This window comes from Camellia sinensis, chromosome 6 (genome assembly GCF_055761805.1).
Source record: "Camellia sinensis isolate YWXY chromosome 6, ASM5576180v1, whole genome shotgun sequence".
Lineage (NCBI taxonomy): Eukaryota > Viridiplantae > Streptophyta > Magnoliopsida > Ericales > Theaceae > Camellia > Camellia sinensis.
Window position 1 is genome coordinate 192,414,730 of NC_138966.1, and position 21,747 is coordinate 192,436,476.

The window sequence follows — 21,747 nt, forward strand, 5'->3', positions numbered from 1 at the left end:
ATGCCTAGTTTTAAATTATTTAAAATTTTGAAAAAAAAATTTGAAGATGAATTTAGTAGAGCTACGATTAAGATATAAACCATCAAATAATAAGAAAATTTTTATAATTTAAAATTTAAAATAATAGTTTATTCATTTATCCTCTAGTTTCAAATCTCAAAGGGTGGAGCAATGGTGAGATTTCCCTTCCTACTCCCTTGAAATTATCCCCAAAGCTTGTATAATATTTTCATGATTAAAAAAAGCCTGTTAAAACTTAGTTATATCAAATAAAAACTTACCATGTTGTAGTTTTTGCTTTGAATATTTATTCATGAAAAACTTTTTTTTTTTTATAAGTAAGTCATATTATAACCAAAAAAGAAAAATATACAATGAAGTTCAACACACAGCTTTTGATGGGAGCACAAAAATAAACAAAATAAACTACTCCATCAAAAAACAAACTGAGCTTATAGAAAACAAGCACAACATTCCCAACAAAACAAGGATTCAGAATTTCCTTCTAACATTCTTCAAGTCATGAAATTTCGCTTTAAGTTTTCTTCTGTCATCCTCTTTTGAAGTCTCTCCATAATTAGGATCACTTGGAGATGGACTCCCTCTATTTCTCAACTCTTGACTTGAATCTCCATTTCCTAACTCGTCCATATCACCAAGGACATCAAAGGCATTAGATGTTGAGGGGATAGAAGACTGCGTCTCTCTCTCTTTGTTGATCAATGGCGTTGAACCTTGCCCACCATCTCTATTCATGAAAAACTTGTCTTTGTCATGTTCAACTCTAATTTTCATTTTTTATTTCCGCCTCACAAATTTGGCCCTACAAGGTTCTCTCTCACTAAAATTGAAAATTCCACCATAAATAACAATAAACATATAACTAAGCTCTATCTCATCAATTTTTAAGAGAGTTAAACATAAAATTTCAACAATTTCATATTTATGTGAAGAGTTATTTTCGAAGGACATATGATCCCATTAATCATTGTAAGAAGTGAATTTTGTCATTTTTTTTTTTTGTTTTTGTTTTTGTTTTTGTTCTTGTTCCTGTGTGGGTGTATTCCAACTACCAAAAAAACAATTAACCAAACATTTGTGACAAAGTAGAAAATTTTATTTATTGATATTATTTATACAAGAACCAATGCTATTGGCATTGATATCTTTTATAAGGCAAGTTAGTTGGGCTAACCAAACAGGGGAGGTTGACGAGGCAAAAGCCAAAAATAAATAAAAATAAGAACAAAAAAAAAAAAAAGACAAAAAAAAACAGGCTGCTTAATAATTTTCATACGAAATTGTGCGTCATTCCAAACCTCAACCAATTTGGATGGCCTAACTCATCATATTGCACAACAACAAACACAAAAATGTCAATACAAGTGGGTGGATTAGACTTCACACAACACTTTCATATGGTCTAGAAGGCATGAAAAGTCGGCCCAATTTGATAAATTTCCAAACGGCCTGGCTCAAGCACAGACCAAGACCCTGGGGCTAGGATTGGGCTTTTGTTGGGCCCTTGAATCGGTCTTAAGAATGTAAGCCCAAACCCAACCTGCAAGGGCCTGAGCCTAGAATGACCAAAATGGCAGGCTTGGGCCGGCCCATGAGCCGAGACAATTAAATGAAACTTACCATTTTCCCTTGAACTTGTAAATTTTGAAACCTATACTAGAGCAGGAAATAAAAACTCAGGGAAATCTGTTAACAAGTGGAGTGCCATTGCGAGAGAGAAATTACAAGGGTACACAATGCCACTCCCTTCTAAAAATAGGCCCATATAAATTTTATGTAACAAAAGTTTTTTTTCATATCATAAAACCATAAGTCATTTCTAACACTAATTGGTTTTGGACGAGTAGGTAAAACTCGGTCCGACAATGAAAAATCATCAATCCATGATTTATGTAACACAAGTGCAATCCATAAAGCCAGGAAACATGACAATTTCATCCAATATTTAACGTCAAAACCAATATACACAAGTTGGAGAGTAGATGACAAAATGACACAAAGTTACGGTTTTAGGGCAGTCAGGGAGACGACAAGCTCATGGTTGGATCAATGACTGATCCTCGAGAAAATTGAATTCCAAACCACAAACCACAATAATCAATAAATTATAAGCAGCCTATTAGAACTAAGGCACCCTACACACCCCACACTGAAAAGCACATAGATAATTAGCAAACAACAAACCTCAAATCAACAGCCGATCACATAATTTACAAAAATGCCGATGAATTAGTTCTGCATTCTCATTTCTGCTCTCATTGCAATTGATGCACGCTTTGCTCAATCGGCGAACCAGCAACAAAGGGTACAAAACCCCGTCCACCAAAAGCAGGACGCATGACAGCATTATCGAATTTTCGCCAATAGTAGTGCACGGTATTGGAAGGGGTGGCTAGAAGCATCCGCAAGCTGGTAGGGCGAGGAATGTTATGTGTACCCAGATCAGCTTCTGAATCGTGCCCGTTGGTCAGGAGTGGCATAGTGAAGGATTTAGGAGATGTCGGTTCAGAGGACAGCATTCCGTTCAAGTGCTTTGGTGAAGGCAGCAAGATTCTCACCAAAGGTTTAGTCATCAATCCAAAAACCTGGAAATGCACATAAGAGTTAAAAAGATATTAGACGGCCTCTTGATGTTTGACAAAAGAAATAAACTTTGACGGGATGTGATGTTTTTAGCTCTCCCATCTTTTTAGAAAAGTCCGGGCTAAATCATCTCAAATATGGCACTACTTTACATTCCATTCAACTGTGAATCTCAAGGAAACTCAATGCTGAAGCATTTCTGTGGACACTTATTTTAGCAGTTGAGACAAGTTCCGAAGAATCATGGTCACATTTTAGAAGCTCCATCAAACTATGGCCTCATTTGGGAAGTTAGCTATTTAGTTTTTGGCTATTTTACTATGTAAAAATATTTGTGTTTAGGAAGAGGATTGAATTTTTTTTGTAATTGAATGTGAGGTTTGTGATAGAAAAACTGAAATGATGATGGGTTTGATGTGACATTTTGTCTTATTGACTATTTTAGCATATTTTGTGTTTTTATGGATTTTAGCCCCAAAAAAAAAGCCAAATTTTGGCTTCCCAAACAAGGTATATTGGAAATATTTTGGAAATGTTCAGTAAGCTTTTGAAAAGCTATAGGGACACTTTTTAGCACGGCTTGTCCTCAAGGTCAAGTCTCTCTCTCCAGGCAGACTGCTACACTGTACAGGTTGATTTCACTGTCACTAGAAAGTCTAAGATATCTTACCACTGTGCTGCAAAGAACAACTGTGATGGTGCTGGTGATCATGATTGCATTCATGCGTAATTGGGTATGACCTGCCCTTGTAAACTGCTTGCATGAAAATTAAGATGGCATTACATATATCCATATCAGAACATGATATCAAAACCCTGCTTTGCAGGGGCAGGCATGAACAAGAAGTTATTGGTTGGTCAATGGGCTGCGCCACGTGGCGCTCCACATGCATTGTGATTGGTGGAGGGGATATGGTCCACAATTTTGTATTGGGTGATTGGGGAACATGAGGGGGCATGGGGGTTTGTGATTGGCCTGGGGCATGGCCACATGGTGCCCTAGGACCAACCAATAATTTTTCCGCATGAACAAGTCACAGATAACCACCTATAGATGCTGATAAACTAAATGTACACACATGTGCAAATGTATATTCATAAGGACAATGCTGAATCAGTTACCTGATTATAAGCAAGAGCCATAGAAACAGCACCTCTCATAAGACCAGCCCACCAAATCGTAAACTGAAAAATAGTGGGAAAAATAATGGTGAATGTACCAATTAATTTAAGGGCATCAGAAACATGGAGCCAGAATGATGAGCTTATACTTGCTGCTTTATGTCAATTTTCTCGTGTGGAGACTTCCTGGTCAGATTAGCTATAAATGATAATGGGAAAACAAAGGCTGCTCTTCCAACCAAAATCAGTCCCAATAGTATTGAGCTCACTCCAACTGATGTTCCAGGGCTGTGAGAAAAGAAAAAAAAAAGTGGCATTTTTAATCAGACATTCAACCATGCAATCATAGATATAGTATGTGACATTTCACTTGTATTGACAATCCTAGACAAATGTGTGACTGATACTAGTTTTATGTTGACGTATGAACCATACCTTCCATTTACAAATCTCCACTTTTCCATGTCCAAGGCATCCATGCCAACATAAAGAAAGATAAATATCTCACAAACAAATGACAATGTCGCAAAAGCATGCCTGAAAACATGTTTACAGACAACTATAGTATTAGTACCATTAAATATTGACCAGCATTCTGCCAAAACAGAAAAGGAAAAAATAATTTGTTTCAGGGGCTGGCAATAACTTATTTGGACATCAAACATACTTGGTAGTGATTCTTGAACTCTCGGTGACATTATGCCAGGTGTAATGGGACATCACAATCCCGCAAAAGAAAACTGTGAGAATGGCACTTAAATAGAATAACTGCAAAACAAATTAGGCTATTAAAATTCCAGGGCTAAGATGCTGAAATTGCATGACTCCAAAATTTGTATGCGTGTTCAGGATAAGACAAAGTCACAAAAGAAGAAAGAAATAGCAAATGAGGTGTCTATAAGTTGTGGGAAATCATACTTCAGCCAGCATATATGAGAGGTAAGCCATGAGCATCATAAGAGCAACCTCACGATCAGTAGAGTGCCTGCAGTTTGTAATAAAAAGTATAAATAGTTTTCCTCAATGAATAATTGAAAATTCTTGTACTTGATCCTCTCATACCACTTCTCTTTCCATAAGCTACTTACGGATAAAAAAGAAAGAATCAAACAGATTCTCTTTCCATAAGCTACTTATGGATAAATAAGAATCTCTCTCTCTCTCTCTCTCTCTCTCTCTCTCTCTCTCTCTCTCTCTCTCTCTCTCTCTCTCTCTCTCTCTCTCCGCACACCCACAAATGTAGCAGCCATCAGGACCACAATCATATGCTACTAAAGGCGTAACAACAAATCAGGTGCAGAAGCAGAGACAAAGGAAGCTTTTAATCACCTGCAACCAGGAACGGAACCAGGATTTCATTATCAGAGGGGCCAAAAGAAAATAATTTTTTTCACCATATACACAAAACATACATGTATGTATAATATAATATGATATATATAAATTATATATGCATAAAAAAAATTTAAATACCACAGAAACAATTTCTAATAAGATGAAGAAGTTTTTTTGGTGTAAAATAGAAAGAGAATTCAAGATGGAAGAAGAATGACATTTTTTTTTTTATACTAAGGGGCTATTTTATGTATAAAATGATATATATATATATATATATATTTTCAAAATTCAATGGCAAACAATAATTTCAAAGAAACAGGAGGGCCATAGCCTCCCATAGTCTTCTCCTAGTTTCGTCCCTGCCTGCAACTGCACCATTCCTATGGCCCCCATTGACAGACTGTATCTGTTTTAAACTACAAACTCCCAAAACAAATATCAGGCACTGCATTTTGTGGTCGATTAGGTGATGATAACATAACGCAAATTTAGCAGTATGAAACCTATTTACAAACCTCCCAAAATAAAGCTTTTTGATGATGAATGCACTAAGCAATCCAGCCTGCACAAGTAGAAACAAAAATGTCAGAGACATAAGACCAGAAGTAAACACATGCATACATACACACACAAGAGAGGGGGGGGGGGGGGGGGCGGCCGGTACTCACTACGACTCCCAGTATGGTGCTCGTGGCAAATAAATATAAGAAACTGCCGACTAACTGCAAAATTGTGCTTGAGTTGATATGAGATAGGTCAAAGCTCTGGATTGCATTGAAAAGCACCACTGATGTGGCATCATTCACAACCCCTTCCCCAAAAACTAGACTGTACAGTAGAGGCGTCTCATCCTGATTAAGCACCTGCAACACAAGTGGGAATGTGGGATACATTGTGTTGTGGGAAGTGTTTTCGATTGAGACAACATGACCACAGCGTCAAAAAAGGGTAGCTGTACCTGCAAGGTGCAAACAGAATCTGTTGCAGAAAAGATTGCTCCAATTGCTGCAAACAATTGAGCAAAATGAGAGAACATGAGTATAAGTTGCATGAGTTGCATGAGTAACAGAGAGCACAAGAAGCATTAGGGAAATAGAAAGGGAGGTACCCAGGTAATCTCCTACATCGAGAGAACCAATATTCATTTTGTTAAAGAATCTCATAGCACCTGCGGGAAAAATTAAAGAGAAAAATATGAGCAATAGTACAGCCTGCATTCAGCACTAATGAACCCAAACACAGTTAGTACTGGATAATTAGACTTTGATATCACAAGAATTTTGCATAAGCCCCATTTCCTTTTCTCTGTTCTGATAATGACAGAACATGTTGAAATGTAGTACCAGTGCAAGAAGTCTCATAGATTCATTTGTGTGTGCAAACAGATCTAATGAGAAAATGACATCCACTAATCCATGTCATCCTGACAAGGAAAAACCAAGTGAACTCTTCTAGTTATCAACTCAGTGCACCAAGTTATTTACTTTTGTATGCAACTCGCTTCCTTGAAACTCCTCCAGTCTCCCATCTATAGTATATAATAATGAGATGGGTAGGTTATTGAGGTCATTACCCACCGTACATGCAAGAAATGTATAAACAGGGCACATGGAAGAATTAGAAGCATCCATGAGTTTAACTAAGATTCATCACCAAATAAATGGTTTGTTCACTTACATCTGCACCAAAAATATTGCCACCCACTGCTCTTTCAATAGTGCAATTAGAATTAAGGAATGCAACTATGAGCACAATCATAGGATTCAAGAGGTTGCTAGTACAGCATCTTGCCCTTAGCATGGTTAATAATTGGAACATTTACTGTCTGAGATGCAGCAGTCCTCTTCAGATGAGACATTTTCTTGCCCAATGGATATTTCATCAAATAATTATGCACTTATAAGCTTTTTTTCTTTTTCTACACAGACACAGAAACAAGAGGAAATGATTGCAGATACAAGAACATACCAAAGGAGATGATGGCAAAGGATATCAGAGTACCAATCGCACCAAATAGCATGATAGTCATGAAGTTTCGAAAAAACTGCTTCTTCTTTACTTGAAACCTGATGAATAACATTCAGCCAAAGGCAAACAAAAAGATTGAAGTCATTAACAAAGGTGCACTTGCAATAGCAGTCAATAAACATAGGTGCCGCAAAACAAGAATACCATGTTATTAAAAGCAGTAAAAACACTAGAGGACAATGGGCTACTAAAAAGTAGTTGAACTAACTTCATAAAATATCCCGTTGAAAACATCCTGACATACATAGTATTTGTGTAAAAAATGTAGCACCAATTCTAGTGTCAAAGATGACAAGAAAAGGAGAGAGAGATAACTCAAATGAGAACCGACTTTTCAGGTGTTATCATGTTGGATATTGCAGATAGTTTACAGTCTCTTTTTAGGCAAATAATTATTACAACAAATTGCATAATTGACTTTTTATTTTACATTACTGTACAGTACCTCTATATGCAATATAGATGTAGCACTAAGCAAATTGAAGTTAATTCAACATCAAAATTCATCATACCTGATTTAGAAACAACAATGTATTATCAAACTCAGACACGTGAACAATTGACAGTAAGGTTTCAATTAACTTCCAAACACTACATAGCATGACCTATGTGACTTGTGTGAGTGTGGATGTGCACACCGACTCAAAACAATAACAAAATTTTGTGCGGTTTATTTAATGGAAAACTACCACAAAAAGTCACATCCAATTTTGCCATAGAAAGAAGATATTGATGAAAATGCAAAACATACCCGGCATTGAAAATGATCGGTGGAAGAAGATATATGAAAAAAAGATCTTCACTGAACACCAAAAGATGTGAATTTTTTCCTCCACTGGTTAGTAAGATAACAATTCCAGTGCATAGGCCCTGTCATCAACCAACATAAAGTCAAATTCTGTCGATCTTAAGCCACCATAAACCACAAATATGTGCAGGCAAGGATTGATACATCAGTTTATACATAAACTCACTATTATGAGGGCTGTAATAGACTCGTTCATCCACCGGTTCTCCTCCAACAGATGTCCAATCACAATACACGCGAGAAGAAGCGCTACGAATAAGTTTATCGAGACTACCTCAGTGTGATCAGATGTAGATAATCTATTCATCTTCGCCAATATAGAAACTAAGCCAACTCCCATCTTAGCCCACTCAACCGATCACAACAGTGCACCAGATCAATCAAAATCAGCAAACCCTTGGCTTCCAACAAACCAAAATCAAATTTTCAACTTCTGAATTTCAGTCCAGTGACTATGTAAGCTCTCACAAACCAAACAAACTCTGCAAAACAAAACCAACAGTGTACCATTTCGAATCAATGGATTTAACAAGTTTGTACTTTCATAGAAGCTGAGTGAGTGAGCTAGTACCACCAGATTTACAGAGTTTAATCTTTGCTCAAACTCCAATTACACACACATACATGCATACTAGTTATTTATAAACATAAATTTTAAACAAACACAAACTCAGAATTTCTCACAAATCAAACCATACGCAAATAAAAAAAGGTGAGTGATTAGGTTCAACCAGATTTCCACACCTCAATCGTTCTCTGAAGTTCAATTAAAAACACAGATATAAACAGGACTATACATAATACATACATATACACCTATGTAGAACTGAGTGAATAGCTCACCTGAAGATTCAGAAACAAAGAGAGCGAGAATGCGAATAGGAATCGGCAATGTGATCTCCAAGTAGATCTCGAACTCGTAGATCAAATTCGAAATTGTTCACGCTCTCGAAAAATTGCTTTTTGCGATCAAACAAAACTCGAATTGAAGAAAACTTGTAGTGAATTTTGTTGAATAAATCGCAGAAACGAACCCGAGAAACAGAGAAATTGAGAGAGGTAGGGTGCTACTGGTACCGTACGTGCGCCAATGATATTTGTAGAGAGAAAGGTGTCGCCTGTAGAGAGAGACAGAGAGAGAGAATAGACTGGGGGAGAAGGGGGCCGCGAAAGCGAATTAATAGTTTGCGAGTTGTAGAGAGAGATTGGGAGAGTTTGGAGTTTGAATATGTTCAAGTGATCTTGACCGTCGATAGTGTGTTGTACGATTCTGATGGTTGATTCCGGTGTAGAGTAGTCCTGCCTAGTTTATTATTCCCCACCTTCCAAAATAGAATAATGCTTATACACTAATTAATATATTAATTAGTATATTAATTGATGATATGACATAAATTAATATATGACATAATTTAAGATATTTTTTTATATTTATAATTAGTATAATGAGTAAGCTTAATAATAATGTCATAATTAGTATTGATACGCTAGTTAGTATACTAATTAGTACATGTAATATCATTTTTTAAAATATTATTAGTGCTTTTGGAAATTTAACTTTTTTTAGCAATATAACATTTTAAAAATATTAATTTTTAAAATTATTATTAATATAATTACTACATTTTAAAAGTATTAACGTTGATAAAAAAAAAATTTAAAAAGATAAAAGAGAAATTTTATTATTTTAATAATTAATTTTTAAAAAGAGAATAATATTTTGTGACAATAAAAAATTAATAAACACTCATATTTTGAGAAGTATTTGGTGGTTCTCGAGCAAAATCTGTAGTTCTTTAATTTACTTTTTATTGAAATAGTAGAGTCTATGGGACGTCAAAGTTGGGGATCCCATAATTTCAAAATGATGTGGATTAATCATGTATTTTTGTTTTTTCATTTTCTTTTTGAACTAATCATAAGTAAGTGGAGTTGTGGAGGTTGTGTTTTTTTTCGGTGGTAGTACATGCACCAATTAGTGTATTAAATAGTGTATAAACACTAGTTATGATATTATTATTGACCCCACTTATTAATTACATTACAAATATTAAAAACTTCTTAAATTATGTTACATCATCAATTGGTATACTAAATTGATGGATATAACATTATTCTTTTCTTCTTTTTTTTTGTCGGTATTGACTTTTATTAGTTATTCGTTTTTTGTGTGTGTTTGTAGAGTAATTTTTGAGATAAAAAGTACGAAAATTTGTTTGGTTTGTTTTTTTTTAGAAATAGTTTTGGAAAATTGTTTTGATGAGAGAGTTTTAAAAAAAAGCAATTGATTTGATGTGTATGAGAGGGAGAAATTTACAATGTGCACCCTTTCAAATGATGTATATTGTAAAAAAGTTATGATTTTTTATGATGAACGTTATGATTGTTTGTGATGAACGTTATGATTGTTTGTGATGTGTGTTATGACATTTTGTAGTAAAGTTATAAATAGAAAATTTATGAGGTATACCCTAAAGTTAGAAATGATAATGTTATGACATTTTATGATTTTTGTTATGATACTTTAAGATTTTGTTATCACATTTTTCAGTGAAAAAAAATTATGACTTTTATAGTGAAAAAATTATGACATTTTGGGTTTAAATTATGAAATTTTGTAAAAAGTTATGAAAAACATATCATATGCACCTCATTGTAACATTTCTCGTATGAGAGATAGAGTGATTTTGGAAAGTAGGTAACTAAACAAAATTTTGAGATTTTTTTTTTTAAATTTGTTTAGTTTGATAACTCTTAAAAATTTGTTTGTAGAGAATTTTTTCCAAAATTTCACAAAAATATGTACTCCTTCCGTCATAAAATAATAAGCCATTTTAGGAAATTTATTTATTTTTTATCGTATAATTATTACATTTTTTAAATTTTGATTTTTCAAAATTACTTTTGATAGTATATTTTTTTAAGAATATCAATGTCATAATTGTATTTTTTATGTTAATGAATTTAAAAGAATGGCAAAATAAGAAATTTATGTTGTTTTTGTGCTTGATTTTTGAAAATGGACTAATATTTTGAGACAATAAAAAGTAAAATAAGTAACTACTATTTTGGGACGGAATCAATAAAATATTTATTAAAATTGTAATGCCTTTTTATATTATTTGATTATTAATAGGGAAATGTTTGGGACCCATTTTGGAGATGACTCCCACACTCCCAAAGTAATTTTGGCCCTCGATGTATATGTGAGGGCCTACTCATATATGTGTAGGATTCACATCACGAGTGGTCCAAATTTAGGGGGGTCTTGTGGGAGTAAGGGTCTCAATCATTGTTCTTATTAATAAATGTTGAGCAAGAAAAATTATACAGTATAATAGTTTTGAAAATAATTTTAGAGTTTGTGATGAATTTTTTTTCTTGTAATTAAATAAATGGGTATGAGAGAAAAAATGATTATTGATGCGTAGGATGTAAGAGTATCCTTATCAACTTACTTATATTTTACTCTAAAATTTTATTAAAAAATTCATTTCCTATTTTAGAAATCACTTTTTCATTTACTTTTCTCAACAAACTCTCTACTTTTTCTCTATTATATTAAAATATAATTTTTAATTATAAATTAAAAAAATCATAAATATGTACGATAGTCTCTAAACAAAGCAAGGCAAAACAAATATATCTATATATATATATATAGGAGAGTTATGGTGACTCTACAGATAAAGAGTCACTGTAACAAATATTAATTTATGATGGCTTTATAAGAGAGATGATAGGATAGTATAAGGGAGTTTCAACCCCCTAAAATAGGTGGCAAAATTATTTAGGAGGTCGGCTGAGGATGTTATAAGTGTCACGATCCGCTCCCCATATCCAAGGGTTAAATATTGTGATGGGTCAGTAACTGAAGTTACCTCCGGCCAATTCTTAAACAAATTAATAAACATGAGCGGAAGTAATATTCAAGTGAGGGTACCAAAATAATCATTGGAGTTTGTATTTTTATTACAAAATTTATTGACCAAAAAAGTCGATATTTACATATAAACATATCCATAAAAGTGTTGTGTGTGTCTATTCCGCAATCTCGCATCTAAGACTTTCCAAAAGCTATTTCTGAATTGCACTGTTTCCTGAAAATTGGTAAACAGCTATAAGCACGTGGCAGAGTGAGAAATATTATGCCAATAGTATAAGGGACACAAAATAACCATGGATAGTTATGTAACTAAAATATTTAAGATAACTTAGTCTAAACAAATATTCATTTAAATAGCAAAACTGAGATTATGTAAATAAATAACCATAACCAGGGTACCGAACAGAACAGAACAGGGGTCACAGGAGTGACAGTCAGAACAGAGGTACGGATTCAAGAGGTGACTCGTACGGATTATAGAAGTGGCTCCCACAATAATGTAGCACTTATCTCCGCAAAGAACAGAGGTCACTAGATTCATGACAATATAGGGTCACAAAGTGACTAAACAGAAATCAATAGTTATTTAAGTCTCCCAAAGCGTGGGACTCCCGTGGTGGCACTTACAAAACATAGTTATTTATAAAGTTATAGTCAAATATTCTTTAAAATATAAACAAACATATCCATGAGTTTTATTTTAACAAATAGGGTTCAGAAAATAATCCACGTAATTGGAATATTAATATAATTTATAATACTTTATAAAACATAACTTATATAAAATAAATATGATAAATCAAAATATATATAAAATATATTATAATGATACAAATTATAATATAACTCACCTTAACTTTAACACCTCACACTTACTTTCCATTGTTAAAGTTCTCTGCACTTCCATTATTTTCTTTCTCTTTTCTTCGCTTCATTTTCCCTCATTCCTTTCATTCCCTTTTTCTTTCACCCCCAACAAATTCTCTCTTTTATAGAGAGATAGCCGTGGCCCAAGCCACCAAGTTGCCACGTGTTGCATTTCCATCGATACGAAATTAGTTCAAGCTTATCTTTAACCTATTCAATGGATAAGCTTAACTTAGTTTAATTATACTGTGACCCTTAAATTTTTAATAATTATATTATTTTACAAAATTATAAATAATAATAAAAAATAAATCGTATATTTTCTTAATTGTGATTAAATAATATTAATATAAATTTTACAGAATAATTAAAAATCTAAATTGTTACAACAAGAGAAAGAGAAATAAAAGAAAAAAGGTGATCGATTGATATATAGTGAAGATAAAAATGATTTTGAAAAAAAAAATCAAAAATTTTCAACCAAACAAATTTTTTAAATTTTTTTTAAAAATTTGTCTCTTAAGAGACAAACCAAACAATGCCATGTCTTCTAGAATATAGATACAAAAATATTAATCATACTATATTAACCAATAACAAGTGAATTAGGGTATAGTCCGAATTTCTAATATCATTGAATAATTTATTATTTTTATATTTTACGTAAATATGTATTTTTTTAATATTTAGACGTGATTATAAAAAATAGGGAGTTTTTTTGATAAATATTTTTTCTAAGAGTTTTATTCCATCCAACCGATATTCTTTTTTACTATTCCATTAGGTCCTATTTGAGATAAGAAGACCAAAATACTCTTTTCATCTAGTTATGTTCTATTTAGTCCACATTATTTTCTTATGTTTCAATAAGTCCTATGGGTGACATAATTACCAAAATACCCCTAATGTGAATGTGAATGTTCACATCGTCAATGTGAATGTTCACACCGTCAATGTGAATGTTCCTATTTGAGGTAAGAAGACCAAAATACCCTTTTCATCTACTTATATTCCACTTAGTCCACATTATTTTCTTATATTTCAATAAATCCAATGGGTGACATAATTACCAAAATACCTCTAATGTGAATATTCACATCGTTAATGTGAATGTTCACACTGTCAGTGTAAATGTTCACACCGTCAATGTGAATGTTCCTATTTGAGATAAGAATACCAAAATACCCTTTTCATCTACTTATGTTTCATTTCGTCTACATTATTTTCTTATGTTTCAATAAGTCCTATGGGTGACATAATTACCAAAATACTCCTAATGTGAATGTTCACATCCTATAGGTGACATAATTATCAAAATACCCCTAATGTGAATGTTCACATCGTCAATGTAAATGTTCACACTACAACAAAAAGCATTTTTGGCGACGTTTTTTAGCAACCAAATTGAAATTTGTCGCCAATTGTATATTTTTGGCGACAATATACTTGTTGGTCACCAAAAAATAAACTATTGGCGACCAATATCTCAATTGGTCGCTAAAAACGTTTGGCGCCAACTTAATTTTTTGCGCGGGAGCACTAAATATGTTTTCGTGACCAAATTAACATTTAGCGACGAAATTTTTGGTCGCCAATTGTAAATTTTTGGCGACAGAATTAAAATAGTCGCGAAAAGATAAACGATATTTATAGCAACTTAATAATTTTCGTCGCCAATAAATTGAGGGTCAAAACGACGTAGTTTTGAAACTGTTTTTTAATTTTTATTTTTTATGTTCAACAGTTGACTGGCCCTTTTAGGTGAATACACAAGGATTGACCTAATATTCATCTCATTCTCTCACTTCACAACCTCAAGCGGCACAACAGAAGACACGCACAGGTATGTCTTCTCTTCTTCTTCGTCTCTCTCTCCCTCTCCCTCTCCCTCTCCCTCTCTTACAGTCTCCTCTTCCAATTTTTCTTGTTTGTCTTCAATTTGATTCTCTTGTTCGGCATGGAAGAACACAACACAGCACTGATATTGGGACTGATATTCTGATTTTGGGACTATTTTTGGGACCGATATTCTGATATTCCAATCGGGTATGTCTCGATCGAGCAATTCCCATAATAAATCTCAGATTTTCCTCACTTTGAGATCTCTTACGTGCATATACACACTGAATGTATATATATATAAATTATTTAATTCGTGTTTTTGTGTTTTATCGATCTATGGGTTGATTTTGATTGCTCATATCGACATGGGTTTATTGAAAATTTTAATGGGTTTCGTGTGAATGCATTGATTATTGAATTTTCGGTTCTGGGTTTGTTTTGTTTTCCCACTTTTGTTCTGGGATGATTGAATTTCTTTGTTTTGATGCAGTAAATTTGATCAATTTTTATTGATTTTTGGGACTGATATTCTGATTTTAGGACTATTTTTGGGACTGATATTCTGATTTTAGGTCTGATATTCTGATTTTGAATTTTTTTTGGGACTGATATTCTGATTTTAGGACTAATTTTGGGACTGATTTTGGGACTGATATGTGGTGAAGAGCTTCTCCAATAATAATTGTAATCATCTCATGTTTGTTTGTTGTTGTTGTTGTTTTAATTAGTTCAAGCATTAATAAATAAACATATATAACATGTTTTGAGAAGTGTTCAATTTTCTACACTGCCCAAGTTGAAGCCTAGAGCTAAACATCTGGAGTACATTTTTTTTCTTCTATCTTTTAATTGGTTACACTTATTGATTGCATGAAATTTTATCACTTCTAGAAGAAAATTATTTGGTGCAACAGTTCTACAAATTTAGAAGAAGAAAAAAAAATGTGGCTGTTGTTCTGGTCTGTGCTGCAGTTCTACACTTAGAAAAAGAAATAATGTGGCTGCAGTTCTACACTAATTGATTTTTTTTTCCCTGCTCTAAGCAAAAAAAAAAGAAATAGAACCTTCGAGAATATGTTATGGTTGCCACTAAATTTGTTCCACCTTGGCTTGGTGATTCCATTTACTATTGAGCATCATGATAAAGTATTTATTCTATGAAACATCAGTTTCTTGGCATTTGGGAATATCCTGTTTTGCATTTGTTCTTGGGGACTATTTCTGCATGAGATAAGTGTGTTGATCGATCATAAACGTGTTAGCCTGCATGGACAATGACAGTGATCGTTAAAAAGTTTGAAATTTTTATGATGAAAAATTAAATCAAATTAAAGATAATTAGCGTAAAGAAGATATTTAAGCTTATTTTAACATCTGATTCTCTACCATTATTTTGGTTTTGATCAGGTCATGAACACATAACTGAGATTGGCATCTATTATCCCCCCCCCAACACACACACACACAGACCATTAGATCAGTTAATATTATTTTATGTAAGAGCAAAATATAAACAATAGGCTATGTTAGATTTATCAGTGACAATTATATGCACCTTTTGGAAGTGATATTGGTTGTTGAACTCAAATGATGAATGTCTAACTTTCTAATTGTCACATCTGAGTTAGTTGAGCCATAGCTTTGATCTGTACTGAGTTTTTCATATTGGGTTGAGATCACCTAGATGATATGAGGCTAGAAATATATAACTAAGCTCTGTTTCAATTTTTTTTATTTACTTTGTTTGGCAATGGCTTAAATAGCACTGGTTTTTTAGCCAAAAAAGTTGTGCCCGTTTGGGAATTAAGTTTTAAAGATACTAAAAAAGCATTTGCCAAACTCAACCTGAAAGAATAGCCTGAAGAATGAAAGACTTTTTCATATTTTTATAGTTCTACACTTACTGAATTTTTTTTTCTTTCTGCTTTGTGCTGCTACAGTTTTACTCTTATTGATTTTTTTTTTCTTTTCTGTTCTGTGCTGCTGCAGTGCTGCTGTAGTTCTCCACTTACTGTTTTTTTTTCTGCCCTATGCTGCTGCTATTCTGGCTGTTTTGGGGTTGTTTTTGGGCTGTTTCGGTGTTGTTTTTGGTGCTGTTTTTGGCCTATTTTTGCTGCATTTAGAAGTTTTTTGAAAAAGAACAGAAAAAAGGAAAATGAAATAGAAAAGAATCGGTTTAGTTGATTCATTTTTTCTCCCCATTGAAGTGTTGTTTGTGGATTGATTCTTTTTGTTCTGTGTTCTTTTTTTTTTGTTTTTTTTTTTTTTTTTCTCCCTTTGGATGGATTTTTTCTCCCCATTCACGTCCATGTTTCAATCTGAATTTTAGAGATCTATTGAACATGCACTGGCTTTTCCTCTTCTTTCTTGGAGTTTGGTCTAATGTCATTTATTTACTTGTTGATAAATTTGTGACCTAGGATATATTAGGATCCATGTATTAGGCTAAATTAACTTATTTTGCCACTGTAGCAATTGGTAACAACTCTCTCTCTCTCTCTCTCTCTCTCTCTCTCGGTACTTGATATATGAAAATTGTTAATGATATCATCATTTTTTTAATATTATGCTTGTAATCTTCTCTCTCTCTGTGAAAGTGTATATTAATTCAAGTTTAATTGTTTTTCAAAGCTCTAGTTTGTCCTTGACCTCAGCACCTTTAGGTAATTGAGTTGAATTTGAATTTCTTAAATCTTTAACCTCAGCTCGTTTAGGTAATTGAGTTGAATTCGAATTTCTCAAATCTTTGACAAGCTGCACATGATTTATTACTGTTGAATCTACTCCATGCTTGTCATATCCTGCTAAAAACGGGGCCATTAGTAGAGGCATATAACAAAATTAATTAAAAAAATGTTCACCAGGGCATCACTATCTGCAAATTCCCTGTTTGTAAATGATGAATATGATGGTTTTTGTGAAATCTTGTTTTCATTTGACGGAAATTATGTAAAAAAATTAATAAATGTGTTGGGTAACATTAGGTGACTGAAATTGTTGTTGATGGTGATTATTCTGTTATTATTGAGAGAAATGTTTCTCCCCAAAATCCTGGTATCTACATGTTCTGAGTTTGGCTTTGGATTGAGTTTTATTCTTGTTATTAAATCGTACAAATCATGGCTTCCTTTTTCTTTTGTCCTTTGCGGTGGTTTCTTGTTTTATTTCACCATATTGTTGAATGGGCAGGGAACTCTGAGAGATCTGAGCAAGGGAGGGAGGGATCTTTGTTTGGACCAAATAGAACCGGTACGTTTTGTGTGAAGACAACTGTAACACCTTATTATTGGAAGGTCAATTATTTCCCCTTTTGGCAGCCTGATTTAAAATCTTCTTGTGGTTCTATGACTCGTATCTTCTTTTTTCAGTTCATGGTGAGTTGAATTATGACCAAATATTAATTGGTCATTGCCAGACATGATAATAATAATAATGATGGTGGTGATGTTTGATTTACCCAAAGGTTTTGTTTGGGATTTGTAGGAAACACCCATGGATATTAAGCCTTCAATCATTGAAGGAGAAAATTTCTACGGAAACCTGGATAATCCTGTATGATAATTTATTTATTTATTTTGGTTCATTACAATGAAATTGTCATCAATGAATAGACAAGGTTGTAGTTTGTTACCTGATCTGTGGTATATGCAAGGAATGCCTGATGATCCTTCCAAGGCTGTAACTGGAGAAACTGGCAGTCCTGTAAATCCAGATGAGGAAGTATGTTCTCGGTTCCAACATTAGCTTTATGATAAATTCCATGACATCATTTTCGTAAAATAAGTATAACGTAGTGTACATATTTATGCTCCATGCAAGCTTTTTAACTACTAATGTTAGTTTTTTGACAAAGTTTGACTTTAACCATTATGGTCCAAATAAGCATTTCTGTATAGTCTGAGCATTTTCCTTTTATTTTCCTGGGATCTGAGTAAATTGCGAGTTGAAGTGAACCTGAGATCCAATTTTCATAGGGGTAAGGTGTAACCAAATCTCAAGAGTGAATTTTTGTCACTGTTTCATCCTAAGAAGCATGGATATTTCTAAGAAAGTAACATGTTGTGTCCGATGCCGACATGGCACGACACTCGGCGAACACTTCTGAATACTTAGATACACATGAAACACATTACAAGTTTAAATGAAATAACTTGAAATTCAATGATAAAACAAAAATAATCTAAATTTGTTTATATTCTTCTCCTTTAGACTTTATTTTGCACGTGTCCTCCATGTGTTGTGTCTGTGTCCGTGTCCATACTTCTTAGGTTTCATCAAATTTCACTTGTTTTTTATTTTTATTATTATTTATTTATTTTTCAGTAAATGGCTTATCTTTTGGTAAAGTAAGCATTTATTACCAAAAAGGAAAAATTGGACAATGGTACACGTACCCTTGGGTACCCAAACCAACCCCAAAGGGCACACATATCTCAAATAAGAGAGAACACAAGCCTAGCCCAATTTAAAATTACATTCCTCGCAGCTCAATAGGCTAGGCCACAAGCATATGGTAAATCAAAGGTATCAAGAAAATACATCCATTAATTTATGACTGTCCAAATGAAGACCAATCTCGCTGGCCCTGCCTCACGGCCACATCAGATCCAAACTACTGGACTGGTTTACAAATATAATGCAAATTCGTTGAACTTAGCAAAATGAGGATAAATGATTTATGTCCTGCTGACATTAGTTTCATTGTCAACAACTCCATTATTGTTCTTTTGACGGTTAAATTATTTAACATTTTGTAACAACATGATCTTGAGTTTATTTGTAGAGAATAGTACTAAAAATAGTTTACCATATGTAATCTCAGATTATGTGGTTTAAATTGTGCCTCCTCCCTGTTATCTAGGATTTGTGTGGAATTGCAGAAGATCATACAAATAGTTTGGCAGTGGGAATTATCAATTCTTCATGCAACCTTTGATCCTTAGTTTCTCAGATTTTCCCCTGTAATGTGAGAACGACACAGCCATGTAACTTAAAACATTGAAAAATATTTCACGTCAACAGTAAATCAAGGGTTAGGAATCACAATAGGTGTACTAGTAATTGTTTGGTTAGAAAAAGAAATATTCATAGGGATACAACAACGTATTGACCTTGAATATGCCGTAGCCCTTCGAAATTCTTCCAGCTCTAGTAGATAGGGCAGTTAAACAAATCAACCTACTCGAGCTCGACTCGTGTTTGGCTTGTTAAAAATTCATTTGAAATCGATTCTTTATGTAAACAAACCAAGGTTGAACACAATTTCAAGCTCGTTAAGTTTTCAAGCCAAGTTTGAACAAAAACAACCAAACCGGCCCAATTTTGAGTAGGTAAGACTTCAAGATCAAGACTCAAGGATGGCTGAGGCAGTTAGAACTAATTAACCTAGACAAGGTGACAACGGCACCACTGGTTCTCTCCCTCACATTTGATTACGAGCCACACAATGGTCACAACCCTTCTTCATGGTTGAACTTGAATTAATTAAGCTAAAAATGTGGGGGAAGAGGTGGTGTACTGATACATGACACTTCCTTCTGCACAGATCCTTTTCCGAGTCGTTCTTTATTTATTCTTTTTTTTTTCGTGTAGAAAATTCTTTGTTTATTCATTGTTTTGTGCAATCCTGACTCAACTGCCATTCTTTATCAAGATTTTGTGGCTAATGCACTTCCATATACAAATTCTGTTTAACTTTTTATTTTTATTTTTTATGTTTCTATATCATTACTCTATTTCTAATGCACACCATTACTCTTTCACAGCTTGTATACAAAAATATCACTTTTTATTTGAAATGAAACAAGAGCAATAACTAGCTCCTTATACATAGAAATTTAAAGTACTTCAATTAATTCGCAACACAGAACAAAAGAACTAGTAGTACATAGAAAAGAAAACCGGTCTGCAATTCAAAACTGCATATTTTTATTTTTGTTGAAAATATGTTTTGGCGAAGATGAGTAGTTTCTCTCTGGGTGGCAGATGTTCTTTGATGACAGAGCAATTAACATACTCTTCGATCCATTTGTAGAGTCTGGGAATATATGCAAGTTTAACTAGTGAATCATGTGTTACTTTTTGATTTTGGTATGTTGAAATTTTGTAATTCACCGTAGGAAAATTTGCTCTCTATTTGTTCATCTATAATGTGAAACCAATGTTTTTAGACCAAGACCTTTATTATTAACATTTTAACATTATAATTTTTTTTTTCATATGTTTGACAGATTGGTGGCAATGGATGGAATATAGTTCGGGGAGCATCAAAGGATTACATTTTGAATTTTTGGATATATTTTGTCATAGGTTTTTGTTATGAATTTGCAAGCTTGGAAAGTTTTTTGGAATTACATGTTTGAAGTTTTTTTCACATGTTTGACAAATTGGCAATGGATGAAATATAGTTCGGGGAGCATAAAGTTCAAGGAGCATCAAAGGATTACATTTTGAATTTTTGGATATATTTTGTCATAGGTTTTTTGTTATGAATTTGCAAGTTTAGAAGGTTTTTGGGCATTACATGTTTCAAGTTTGGGATTGTAAGAGAGTTGTACTTAAATTGGATGTTTTGGATTTGATATGCGGTTTATATTTAATATGGTACTACTTTTGAATTAAGTTTATATTTTGGATGCTTTGCATAAGTGTGTTAATTTGAATTACATTTTGCTTATGTTTATAGGTTTATGAATTATTTATTGAACAGGGAAATTGTTAAAAAAAATTATAAATAATGAATTTTTGGTGACAGATTTTTTTAGTTGTAAATTTACTTTTGGTGACATTTTATTTATGTTGCTGAAAGTATGTGTCAATTTTTTTAGCGACCCAAAACTTGATTGGTCGCCAAAAGTGTTAACATTCAACAACCAATTCTTTTAGTCACTGAAAGATATTTTTAGCGACGCATTTATATGTCGCTGAAACTTAACATGTCATTAGTTGAAGGCTACTTTTGGAGACTAAATGTTAATTTATGGCGACGAAATTTTAGTCTTTTGGCGACGGAAATATTTGGTCGCCAATTTATTTATAAAGGCAACCAAAATTGATTTGGTCGCCAAAGCACTTAGTGACAGGGCTTCAGCGACCAATTTTGTTCATGTCGCGGATACTTTCAGCAACTAAAATTACACTTTTGGTGACTAAAAAACAGGTCGCTAAAAGTGTTTTTTGTTGTAGTGTCACACTGTCAATGTTCACACCGTCAATGTGAATGTTCATATCATCAATGAGTAAGGGCTCGGCC

General features: G+C 33.3%; 2 protein-coding genes across 8 annotated transcripts; one reads left to right on the forward strand and one right to left on the reverse strand.

Annotated features, from left to right (window-relative positions):
* Positions 1–1,934: 1,934 nt before the first annotated feature.
* On the reverse strand, positions 1,935–12,753 carry LOC114306077 (sodium/hydrogen exchanger 1). 3 transcript variants are annotated; one of them, XM_028251241.2, is made up of 15 exons: positions 12,638–12,753; positions 8,067–8,382; positions 7,844–7,962; positions 7,033–7,130; positions 6,173–6,232; positions 6,023–6,069; positions 5,733–5,927; positions 5,580–5,626; positions 4,645–4,711; positions 4,394–4,494; positions 4,162–4,263; positions 3,876–4,014; positions 3,727–3,789; positions 3,275–3,358; positions 1,935–2,606 (listed from the first exon to the last, which is right to left on the reverse strand). In XM_028251241.2, exons 2-15 carry the CDS (start codon positions 8,238–8,240, stop codon positions 2,277–2,279), a joined length of 1,626 nt encoding a protein of 541 aa, XP_028107042.1. In that variant the 5' UTR covers positions 8,241–8,382; positions 12,638–12,753; the 3' UTR covers positions 1,935–2,276. The 3 variants fall into 3 exon arrangements, with proteins under 3 accessions (XP_028107042.1, XP_028107041.1, XP_028107044.1); XM_028251240.2 differs by lacking the exon at positions 12,638–12,753 and adding an exon at positions 8,744–9,079; XM_028251243.2 differs by lacking the exons at positions 3,275–3,358; positions 12,638–12,753 and adding an exon at positions 8,744–9,068.
* Positions 12,754–14,383: 1,630 nt separating this feature from the next.
* LOC114309574 (uncharacterized) lies at positions 14,384–21,116 on the forward strand. Of its 5 annotated transcripts, XR_014333708.1 has the most exons (6): positions 14,427–14,496; positions 14,618–14,699; positions 17,685–17,869; positions 17,979–18,047; positions 18,148–18,215; positions 20,726–21,116. XR_014333708.1 is itself a non-coding variant. In XM_082875723.1 (5 exons), the coding sequence occupies exons 2-5, from the start codon at positions 17,840–17,842 to the stop codon at positions 19,429–19,431; spliced, it is 243 nt and encodes an 80-aa protein (XP_082731849.1). In that variant the 5' UTR covers positions 14,384–14,496; positions 17,685–17,839; the 3' UTR covers positions 19,432–19,563. The 5 variants fall into 5 exon arrangements, 4 of the variants coding, with proteins under 4 accessions (XP_082731849.1, XP_082731846.1, XP_082731848.1 ...); XM_082875723.1 differs by lacking the exons at positions 14,618–14,699; positions 20,726–21,116 and adding an exon at positions 19,357–19,563 and having other exon boundaries at positions 14,384–14,496; positions 18,147–18,215; XM_082875720.1 differs by lacking the exon at positions 14,618–14,699 and having other exon boundaries at positions 14,393–14,496; positions 18,147–18,215; positions 20,726–20,946.
* The last annotated feature ends 631 nt before the right edge of the window (positions 21,117–21,747 follow it).

Excerpts from the sequence above, each read along its gene's own strand:
- LOC114306077 (XM_028251241.2), bottom strand. The coding sequence starts at position 8,240 with ATGGGAGTTGGCTTAGTTTCTATATTGGCGAAGATGAATAGATTATCT. Across the intron at positions 6,233-7,032 it reads CTTTGCCATCATCTCCTTTG|GTGCTATGAGATTCTTTAAC; the intron begins GTATGTTCTTGT and ends TTTTTCCCGCAG. Across the intron at positions 4,264-4,393 it reads AGTTCAAGAATCACTACCAA|GCATGCTTTTGCGACATTGT; the intron begins GTATGTTTGATG and ends ACATGTTTTCAG.
- LOC114309574 (XM_082875720.1), top strand. The coding sequence starts at position 17,840 with ATGACTCGTATCTTCTTTTTTCAGTTCATG. Across the intron at positions 17,870-17,978 it reads TCTTCTTTTTTCAGTTCATG|GAAACACCCATGGATATTAA; the intron begins GTGAGTTGAATT and ends TGGGATTTGTAG. Across the intron at positions 18,216-20,725 it reads CTGTAAATCCAGATGAGGAA|ATTGGTGGCAATGGATGGAA; the intron begins GTATGTTCTCGG and ends TATGTTTGACAG.